General features: G+C 47.9%; 3 protein-coding genes across 6 annotated transcripts; 1 reads left to right on the top strand and 2 right to left on the bottom strand.

The window, feature by feature from the left end:
- The first annotated feature begins 284 nt into the window (after window positions 1-284).
- Window positions 285-5701, top strand: tesca (tescalcin a). 4 transcript variants are annotated; one of them, XM_077714656.1, is made up of 8 exons: window positions 285-520; window positions 4207-4276; window positions 4340-4417; window positions 4644-4783; window positions 4884-4945; window positions 5195-5302; window positions 5396-5443; window positions 5542-5701. In XM_077714656.1, exons 4-8 carry the CDS (start codon window positions 4702-4704, stop codon window positions 5644-5646), a joined length of 405 nt encoding a protein of 134 aa, XP_077570782.1. In that variant the 5' UTR covers window positions 285-520; window positions 4207-4276; window positions 4340-4417; window positions 4644-4701; the 3' UTR covers window positions 5647-5701. The 4 variants fall into 4 exon arrangements, with proteins under 4 accessions (XP_077570782.1, XP_077570781.1, XP_077570780.1 ...); XM_077714654.1 differs by lacking the exon at window positions 285-520 and adding an exon at window positions 3283-3555; XM_077714652.1 differs by lacking the exon at window positions 285-520 and adding an exon at window positions 3331-3555 and having other exon boundaries at window positions 4337-4417.
- Window positions 1085-3086, bottom strand: LOC144195199 (uncharacterized). Its single transcript, XM_077714651.1, has 2 exons — window positions 2817-3086; window positions 1085-2304 (listed from the first exon to the last, which is right to left on the bottom strand). Exons 1-2 carry the CDS (start codon window positions 2995-2997, stop codon window positions 1370-1372), a joined length of 1116 nt encoding a protein of 371 aa, XP_077570777.1. The 5' UTR covers window positions 2998-3086; the 3' UTR covers window positions 1085-1369.
- fbxw8 (F-box and WD repeat domain containing 8) lies at window positions 3866-10593 on the bottom strand. The gene is made up of 11 exons (XM_077714648.1): window positions 10115-10593; window positions 9649-9753; window positions 9412-9576; window positions 9190-9278; window positions 8948-9105; window positions 8657-8853; window positions 7930-8154; window positions 7677-7807; window positions 6595-6768; window positions 6335-6451; window positions 3866-6132 (listed from the first exon to the last, which is right to left on the bottom strand). The coding sequence occupies exons 1-11, from the start codon at window positions 10469-10471 to the stop codon at window positions 5985-5987; spliced, it is 1866 nt and encodes a 621-aa protein (XP_077570774.1). The 5' UTR covers window positions 10472-10593; the 3' UTR covers window positions 3866-5984.
- Window positions 10594-10680: the final 87 nt, after the last annotated feature.

The raw sequence follows: 10680 nt of genomic DNA, 5'->3' as shown, positions 1-10680 counted from the left end.
TCATATGGGGAAAAAGTCCAATATAACAAAAAAATAACTGATGTCGTAGACTCTAAAAAGACGGAACGATCTTCATTGGTTTGTTAACCAACAAAAGCACGTACTAACAAAATGATAACTAAACACAAGTCACAGAGTGTATTTCATAAAGATAATTAAGGCTTCCCTTTTCGATATTAACGTTTCATTCCGTGCCCCCGAAATGTAGTCTCCTTGAAAAGAAGTTCTGCAGGTTTAGCATGTTTACATCAAGAACCAAGTCCAACTTGTTTGTATCACCATGAAAGAAGAACTTTATTGTTCAGCTTTGAGCATTTGTATGCACGGCTTCTCTTTTTATTTTTGGAGGCCGTCGTAATCATTCACCTGGGCTTCCAGGGCAACGGCCGCCACCAATCCTCTGGTTTCAAGTTGGCCGACGGCACCCGGCAATCTCGGCCCCGGGATCGAAACGGCGCAGGCGTCGGCGCCGGGGGCCATGGTGGCGGCCAAGACCAGCACGCACATGGCCAACGTCAGGGTGAGTTTCACAAGCTTAGTCATGATGGCTTCAGCTGAAACAAACACGGGCAAATGGCAACGTTCTGTGGTCTTTCTTTTCAGGCAAATCCAACGGTGGCATCTTTGCTAATATGATTTTATATTGAAGAATGGCACACAGATCAATGTCATTGGGTTGTTTTTTTTTTTTGGAGTCCGAAATGTTTCAGCCTCTTCAGAAATCGTATCTTTCTTTTAAATATCGACAAAATATCCTATAAAATGAATTGCCGACCAAAACTAGTGTGTCGTGCGTGGCTGTGTGTTGGTAAACCTACCTGATAAGCCAGTCTCAGATCAGAGTTAAGCGTAATCTCCACACTTTGATACTTATAAGGACTGGAGTATTTACCCAATGTATATTAAATGGCCCAATATTACAATAATTGTGTTGACGCTTCTGAAAATTCTCACGAGGATGCTAATTCCATCCGGCAGGGCCTCACAAATATGCTAAAATGATTGAATTAAGGAGTCTTTGTTAGTAGTGGCAAGTAAAAAAGTGAAAAGTAAAAAATAAATTTCAGCAGAATATAGCACGCCATTCCAGAATGGAGTGTTTTATTCACAATGGCCATGTAACGATACATCCGACTATTTGAAGCAGTCTTTCAGTTGCTGTTTTTTGTCAGTGGCAAGTTGGTTTGTTTGTAAATAGTCCTGAAAAAGTCAAATAGTAGACCTTGGCGTTTAGAGGGATTTGGAATTTTCCCACAGGCTTTTCAAATGAAGCACTTTCAATGTTCCCAGGGTAAGTTTTGGGGGGTTAGGTTGGGCTTGTTTGGCTGGTTGGGGAAAAAAGTGTCGCCAAGTGTCGCCACCGAAACATTTATTGGACGTTGTGCGTGCGTAGGTGCCGGTTCAGGAAGTACTTGGAGGCAAAACTTTGGCGGCACAGCGCGCAAAGAAAAGGCTTTTCTCCCGTGTGCTTTGCCATGTGCGTGATCAAGGTCACCTTGTGAGCAAATCGGTCGCCGCAAACCGAGCAGGCGAAAGGTTTCTCCCCCGTGTGCGTCCGCATGTGCGAGGTGATCTGCGACTTCTGGGTGCACTTTTTCCCGCAAACCGGGCAGGTCAAACGTCTCTCCGATTCCAGCCGGGACTTGTCCGCGGCGCTCTCGGGCCCGTCGGCGTTGGGAGCGGCGCCGGGGCAGGCGTGTTCGGTCAAGGCCGACTCCTGGGAAAACTTTTTGCCGCAAACGGAACAGGCGAAAGGTTTATCTTTGGCGTGTCTCGCCCGGTGGGCGAGCATGGTGCGCCTGCGGCGGAATTTTTCCCCGCACACGGAGCAGGCGAAGGGTTTTTCTCCGGTGTGCGTTCTCATGTGGGCGTTTAAATTGTCCGGGCAGGTGAAGGTTTTGCCGCAGAGCGAGCAGGAGCAGCGCTTTTCCCCCGTGTGCGTCCACATGTGGCGCTCCACGTGATTCTTGCGGCCAAATTTTTTGGCGCACACCGGGCAGCTAAACGGTTTGTCGCCAGTGGAGGGTTGTCCCGCATCCGATCCGTCACCCGCCTGGTTACTCGGTGGTTCGTCCGGGTCCCCGCCGCCTTCCGGCCGCTGCGGCGTCTCGGGCGCTCCTGGCCATTGGCCGGCTTCGTTCATGGCGACGACAGTTTCTTCTTCTTCTTCTTCTTCTTCTTCTTCCTTGATGGTGACGATAGGTTGAGGATGGTTTTCCTTTTCCGGAACGTCGGAAGACTGCGGTGGCTCAGAGTTTGCGGCGCCCCCCGGACGTGGCGGGCGACCGATCATCTGCTGGAAGCCTGTAAAACACCGGCGGAATAAATGACGGGAATCCTACAATATATGTGCAGCATTATTTCAGTTTTCTATGAACAAGTTAAAGGTTTCTTTATGTGATTATTTTGTACTGTACAGTGGTGATATGGTAAGAATCCTCCAACCCTCGAGTAACATTTTAAAAAAAATACGTTTAAGGTTTCTATATTTGACTACTTTGCATAGTAAATAGCCAACAACATTATGATAAAGTTATGTGTTTTCCCCCTACTCAGACACGTTGACGACTATTCAAATTTCATTCGCATGTGATGTTGGGATAGCTAATTTTTTGGGGGGAAAAAAAGGTTTATGCGTGTGCAACATGCGCAAGCGTAGTTTGAGCAAGTCCCGAGTACGCATGCGTACTTTGAGAAGCAGCCCACTAGACAGCGCCTACATATAAACGAGAGCCAAATCGCCCTTTCCACTTGAGCCACTTTTATTATTGTGCGTCCCCGTGTAATAATAATAAAATGGTTTAAGCATAAGACACCTGGGATGCGCCACACCGTCGGGTGAACCCGAGCAACCGCTTCAAGTTGTCGTCGTTGTCGCTCATTCTCCCGTCTCGCTCGAATGAGTTCGTCCTCGTAGGACGCGATGGTTTTTTCAATCATGTCGCATATTTCATCGGCGACCTCATCCAGGTGCTCCCTCACTTCACTTTCCAACATATTGGCGAAGTAGCCTTCGTCGTCTCGACTCGACACTATTGTTGGTGACGTGTGGAAATGACGTTAAAACCACTTCCGCCTTTTTCTTCTTCGGCGGTGTAACGCAATCAGGTCGTCTTTTGCTTAAATACTAAACAAGGTCATTCAAAATTATTTCATATCTATTTATAGATATGTTTCTCTCAGTCTAAATGTTCAATATTTTAACATTAAAACTGATGCTTATGTATATTAAAAAGGTGCCTGTTTCTACACTTTTCTTCAGTCGGGGATGTGGGGGGTCATATTTGTGCAACGGTATTAAAATACTGCCTGTGAGGAAATGAACTGAATGCTCACATTAACTTTTTTTTTTAATTTAGTCTTGTCAATGAAATGGACTTGGGACCATGAGGGAGGGAAGGACGAAGGGAGGGACTTGGCGAAGGGGGTGTGTGTCTTGTCCGAGTATACGAGCCCCCAAAGTTCCGTTGGCATTCTCTGGAGGGGCCATGGGGTCGTGGCAGGCGCGTCCCGAGCAACAGCATTACTACCACCAATTGGCCCAAAAGACGGGATGTACGTAAACCTGAACTTGGATTGGATGGATGGATGGATGCTTGAGCCTTGCACATGTGGATTTTAAGTGATTTCATTTGATGGATTAAAAAAAAAGCTGTTCTTAAGACGTTGTAGTGATTTAAAAATGTCATTCATTTACTGTTCTTTCAGTCAATAATGGCTTGCAGTTTATTGTTCAACGAATATTTTTGGGGCGTTTAATATTTCAAAAGCATTTCTCTCGTGTACTTTTAAATTGAGTGTAGAAATGAAAATTTAACCACGACAAAAACACTGAGTTGGTTTTACTTTTCTTTGAAAAAAAAAAAGATTATATGTTTTCATGAGACAGGGACTACTTTTGAACAGTGAAAAGAAAGCTTTAAATGTACATTTTTGGGGCATTTGAAATATGCAAATATTGTCGGATTTCTAAAATGAAAACAGCTAACAATACACATCTTGCAATGAAATTTTTTTGCTTGCTTTCTTGAGACAAAAGTTATTGGACATTTTGATTCAAAGGTGAACCTATTGTTGTTTGTGCTCTTTTAATGGACTTTAAACTTCCTCATTGCCTGGACTTGCATTTTTCTTTTTTTAATAGAAGCCACACCCGCCATTGACGCCATGTTTGTGTTTTCTTTTTTTTCGTGTCTTGGTTGTCAGTTTCGGCAGAACAAATCAAAAACCTCCATCACCGATTCCGAGAACTCAGCGCAAATGGGGAGACCATCAGGTAATAAGTTGCAACTTTTACTTTGAAAAGCTCGCTTGTGTCCAACTATGATGTCTGCAGCAGAGCTCATTTGGAGAGCATTCCCACGCTAGCTAAAAATCCCATCAAGAAGCAAATCATCGACGCCTTCTTTGACAAAAGGTGAGTGGATCATCTGGACCGCAGGTGTCAAAGTGGCGGCCCGGGGGCCAAATGTGGACCGCTGCATCATTTTGTGCGGCCCAAGAAAGTCAATCATGAGTGGTGACTTTCTCTTTTAGGATCAAATTCAAATGAAGACTATAGATGTATATTACTTTTGCTGATGTTCCCCTTTCATAGTAAAGATAAACTAATGGTTGGATTGGCCCTGCCTGCAATTTCCCAGGAATCAACAAGAGGGAGAGTCGGGCCGCTTGGAGGAACTGGACTTGGGCCACTTCCTGATGGTCATGAGCCACTTCCGGCCCCCCCGCCACAAAAGCGGAGAAGACGAACGGTGCGCCGTGCGAAGGCAGAAGCTTCGCTGTGAGTGGCCGGGCCACCGTAGCCGCCCTTTTTGGACATTTTCGGGCCTCGAGTGAAGCCAGAGTGGGCTCATTTAGCGCAAACTTTCTTTTCTCCGCAGTTTTGTTCAACATGCACGACACGGACAACGACGGCACCATCACGCTCGTCGAGTACAGGAAGGTAACCACAAAAAAAAGAAAAAAAAAATAGGATGATAGCCAACGATGGGGGCGAGAAATATTGCGAGTACCGTATTTTCTGGACCATAAGTCGCATTTGGGTTTTTTCCAACATTTGGCAGGGCATGCAACTTATGTTTTTTTGCCTGCTCTGTTTTTTTCTCCTACGGGTACTACGGTACTACGCTCTAAATTCTCCACCAGAATTCAAATTGAAGTGGTTGTAATAGCGGCTCTTTTTTGTGCGCAGGTGGTGGAGGAGCTGCTGTCCAAAAGCGGCGCCATCGGGCACGAGGCGGCCAAGGCCATCGCCGACGCCGCCATGTTGGAAGTGGCCAGCACCAACGTGCCGCACATGGTGAGCGACCGCAAACTCTCTCAAAAACGACGGGTTGATGCGTACCATTCAAAAATGAATGGGCTGTTTTTTTTTTTTGGTGTGAGCACTCAGGCGCCGGACGAGTTCTACGAGGGGATTACTTTTGAGCATTTTGAACAGGTTTGGCCACCATTTTTGTAGTTGTCGGTCTCCAGTCATGATTTGACGGGTAGCTAATACGGTCTGAATGTTTTGGTTTCTCTTTTTTGGCCACACAGATTCTAAACGGGCTGGAGATGGAGTCGCGCATGCACATCCGCTTTCTAGACGTGGACACCAGCACCGTGCGCTGCGGAAAAGCCGGCTCGACGTCGACCCCATAGCGCTTTGTTAGCTACGCAACAGCCAATAAAGTCAAGTTTTGTTTTTTGTAAACCATTTTTTCCCTAAATGGCTAGTCTCTTTTTTACATGCTATATTATTTGGGTGGGGTTATAATGCTATGACCTAAAGAGCATGTTTTTAGTGTCCTAATATGTTAAATATGTGTTAAATGTGTGGGTTTTTTTCTAAACGGGTTGCTTTTCAAGAATACAAATGAAAAAAAAAGTAAGTTCCAAAAATGCCGTCGACGAAGCGTGAAGTCCTTTAGCTAAAGTCACGGCTAGCTAGCGGAACAGCCGCGCCGGTTGCTGTGAGGGCGGAGTTTCCACGGACGGGGTCACCTGAGGCGGTCGTAGGGCACGGCCAGGGCGATGTTGTAGTTGTAGCCGTCGGACTGGTCGTAGTCGGACCTGCAGATGGGAAGGACGGCGTCGCTGGCCCGGGACTCCTCCCAGAAGTCGTAGTGGCAGATGGCTCCCCGGTGCCTGCAGAACGCATTGTCGAAACTTTAGATTTTCATCAGTTAGTTTAGAGGTGACAATCGAACATTTGTGAAATAGGGATTTTTCAAAACTCTTTGACCACATTTACAATGGAACGAATGTGGAAACACAGGTGAAAGTGCCACTTAAAAGGGACATCTCAAGTTGAGGGCAGGGATAAAAAAAAAGTTGAGGGCGGCGCTACCTGCGATGAGCCGTGAGGTCGTCGTCGGTGATGCAGGCCCCGCGGGGCGTCTTGTCGTCGGGGACGTTGGCCGTCAGCAGCGTGCGGCCGTCCAAGCGGATGTACCTGACGGGATGCCTGCGGGGGGCGAGGCGGTCACGAGAGCGGTCGGGAGAGGCGTGGCTAAATCGTGGCCAAATCGTGGTCAAATTGTGGCCAAATCGTGGCCAAATCGTGGCCAAATCGTGGCCAAATCGTGGCCAAATCGTGGCCATCCATACCTGTGGTGCATCTCCCACAGCTTGCTTCCCATCCTCCACTCCCACACGCAGACCAGGCCCTCGCCGCCGCCGCTCACCACCTTCCAGTCGTCGCCACGGACCGCCGTCACGCCCAAGTGGTGGGCGTACAAGGACGCCACGCACGAGCCCGATCGCAGGTCGAAGGCACGCACCCTGAAAAAAGAGGAGAGCAAATTTGAGGAAAAATAACAAGGCACGTTATGCATTGAATTCAAGCACCCAAGTTATGATGACGCCATGCTAACATAATATACAGTTTGTTCTCGTCTCTAGCCAAAGAGCTATTTTACGACCGCTCCTTCTTGGCGAGATTCACGCCGGGAATGCGTTCTTCACGATCGAACGCCCTCGGAGGGCTTTTGCCACAACAATGGAGGGCTTTGACATGCGCTGGAGCGGCGTCTTTGCAACGTGCAAGCCGGGAAAAACCATCAAAGGACAGATTGATTTCCCCGACCACGCAGTGCCAAGACGTCACGGGGGACTTTGTTTCGACTTCCAAATAAAGTCTTGACTTCAAGATCAGAATGTTGCTCGCTGGGCCGGCCAAATGATTTACGACAACAGGCAGCCCGGACAAAAAAAGTTGCACTTTCTCCACTCAAAACAAAGGAGACTCAAGGACACTAAAATTTGATAGGCTACTAATCACTTTAGTCACTTTTGGGTTAGATTAATTGATAAAACTGGAAATTCAATTTTGAAAGTTGAAAAAAAAGTGAACATTGAAAAACATTGAAATTGAAAATCATTGAAATTCAATTTTCAACATTGAAAAACATTGAAATTGAAAATCATAAATTGAAATTTGAAAATTGAAAAAACCTTGGAATTGAATTTCAAAGATGTAAAAACATTGAAATTGAATTTTGAAAATGAACATTCATACCTGAATATTTATTCATGTGACCATTTATTCATGTTTTGATGATTCATCAATGTTGATCACTAGCTTATGTTGACTACTTATTATTCGTGCACTGTATGGTAAAGCCTTAAATGTCATTGTACTTTTCTAAGGAAAATAAAGGCATTGAAATGAATTGAAAATGGCGGCACACCTCCTGTCTTTGTTCCCGCACAGAAGCGTGTGGGGGGCGTCGGCGTCGTCCAAGTGCACGCAAGTGAAGTCGCCCGAGGCGTCTCCGACACGCGTCAGCGCCTTGCCCGTCTCTACGTCGTACACGTGGATCTGCAAAAGGAAAGAGGCGCGTTTAGCACCCCGCCCTCTGGGAAAGCGGGAATTGAATGGCGCGGAACGGCGTTACGGTCATTATTTCTGACGGGAAGGTCGTCGGCAATCGATGGCCTCACCTTGTTGCCGCCGTCGCGCAGAGCCCAGCCGCCGTGCGCCACCCCCACGGCCAGGCGCCGCTCCGAGGCATCCAAGCAAGTGACGGGCTGGGCGTACACCGAGTGGAGGGGCGTCCCGGGCTCTCCGCGGGTCTCTTCGTCCAGCAGGTACACCGAGTCCCCGGCCGACGCCGCCGTCAGCGCTCGCCGCCCGCCAACGCCGGGCAACGACAACAAACTTTGGACCTGAAGGAAGGAAAATGCAGATGTAAATCATCACCGGACGTGTTTTTTTTTATTTCTAGACCATAGGTGTCAAAGTGGCGGCCCGGGGGCCAAATCTGGCCCACCGGATCATTTTGTGCGGCCCGAAAAAGTGCCGACGTTCTGTTTTAGGATCAAATGATAGATGTAGATGTATATTACATTTCCTGATTTTGCCCCTTTTAAATCAATCATTGTCCTTTTTTTAATCATTTTTTTCCGTGTTTTAGGTTGAAAAATAGTTTTGTAAAATCTAAAAAAATATATATAAAAAAGCTCAAATAAACATTGTTTTAGATCTATAAAAACTGAATATTCAGGGCTTTTAATCCAGTTCATTTAATCCATTTATAAAAAAACGTTCCATTCTATCTAAAATGGTCCAGCCAACATCAAATCGAGTTGACGTTAAAGCGGCCCGCAAACCAACCTTTGACACCCTTGTTCTAGACGCCAGTGTCTTGTTTTCCTCGAAAATACGTACGGGCTGGGGAAGGCAGGTCTGGGAGAGCGGCCTCCACGCGCCGTGCTCGTCGGCGCCGTCCAGTCGGACGTCGCGGTCGACGGCGGACGCCAGGACGGAACCGTCCGGGCTGAGGCTTAACCCCGCGTGGACTCCCGCCGAGCGCTGGTGGTAAATGGGTTCACCGCCCACCCGGGTGCTCCACACGTCCACGCAACCTGCGACGGCCACCGAGTGGTCAGCACGGAAGAGCAAAATGTCCAGGCCGAGATCGTCGGACGGAGTCCACCTTGCGCAAAAGTCGCAGCGTACCGTCTCGGTAGGCGGCGGCCGCCACTTGGCCGGCCACCCGCACGTGCGTGACGTGCGGCCTGGGCTGGCTGAGCGCCGACAAGTGGTTGGAAAGAAGGTAAGAAGACGGCAGGTCCCAATGACGCGTGTCCCAAAGACGGACGTCGCCCGAAGAATACCTGGCGGGCAAAGTAGAAACACAATGTTTTTTTTACAAAGGGTCCGATTATTAGTCGGAAAGAAAATGGTTGTTTTGTGCTCACCCGGCGAGGACGTAGTTGTCGCAGGAGCTGACGTGGCACAACACCTTTCCCAGCTCAAAGTGCAGCTGGCTCATGCGCCCGATGCGATTCTGCACACAAACCGCACACCATTCAACATTTTACCCAAAATTTGAAATCTCAAAAGGAATTTAGCCCAGGGGCGTCAGACTCTAGTTGTGTGCCGGACCATTTTAGATGGTAGCAATGACCACCGTGACTCACCTTCCAATTGCCCCGCATTTCGGCGGCTTCCACGCGAGAGTCTCGCAGGGCGGCCTTCCAGGAGGGGGAGTCGGAGATGGCGGCGTCGCGCCGGAAGCCCTCGGCCGCGCACAGTCTGAACCACAGCACCTGGTCCTCGGCCAAAATTCGCCAAACTCTGCTCACCTGCCGGCCAGAAATTCATTTTAAAACAATGAATGTTTGGCCGCGACTTGTTAGCCATTTCCGGCGACTCACCTGCGCACATCGGCCCAGGTCGCTGCGGTTCAGGTATTGGAATATCTTCAGGGCCAATTCGTACGGCAACTCCATGTCAAAAAAGGGGATCTCGTTGGTCTCATTCTGCATTGAAAAAGAAAAGAAAATAGACTTCTTCAGTCAATAAAGTGCTGTGTAATATGGAAGGAAAATATCTTTGACCCCTTTTATGTCACTTTTTTTTACCTCACTTCTTTTTATCATTGTACTTGTATATACTGACTAAAAGAATTAACTTGAACTACAGACTACGGAATGCGAAAGGCTATCCGTGTTAGCCAGTAAGCGAAAATCCGCGCCATCTGCTGGACAAAATGTACATTGCAAAAACAGACCTAGTTATGGCAAAAATGGCCATCGACACACAGGACGTCGAGACAAACTTTCCTCTCGTTTTGACGGTATTTATCGTCCAACACTAAGCAAAAGGATAGATTGAGCTAACCAGGTCGACGATGAGTTGATCCAGCAGCTGCTCTTCTTTCTTGACTTTTCTCCGAGGGTGCTGAAGGGATTCCCTGCAGGCGGCGGTATCGTCTCGGTATTTCTGCTTCCTTTTGTTCCTCTCTTCCTCCAGCCTCTCCAAAAGGGGGCTCGTCCTGCCACCCAACAAGCCCCTGGCAATGGACACGTAGCCGGGCTCGTCCACGCCGCTGCCATGCTCGCATTTGGACTGACTTCCACCTGGACTGGAGGAGGCAGCGGAGCCGAGCGGCGGACTCGGCCGACGCCGCTCGTCTTTTTCACCACCCAACTCGCGTTTCCAACGCTCCCTGAAGTCAGCAAGCTCCCCCTCACCCATTGCGTTAAAAAGTTTGAAATAAAAAAGTTAACATTTTGAGCCCAAACGTCAAAACTGAAGAAAATGTCACGAGTAAGGAGGAATAGTGCAAACAATTTAGTTCTCCAACGGGAAATTGGCCGTTGGGGAACACGGCCTGGGGAGAATGGTTCCTACCAACGATTTGAGTTTGTCATCGATCATAATACAGTAAACAAAATATATATTTA

Source organism: Stigmatopora nigra, chromosome 4 (assembly GCF_051989575.1).
Source record: "Stigmatopora nigra isolate UIUO_SnigA chromosome 4, RoL_Snig_1.1, whole genome shotgun sequence".
Lineage (NCBI taxonomy): Eukaryota > Metazoa > Chordata > Actinopteri > Syngnathiformes > Syngnathidae > Stigmatopora > Stigmatopora nigra.
Note: the sequence above shows the minus strand (reverse complement) of the source record. Positions and strands in the feature narration are given on the sequence as shown.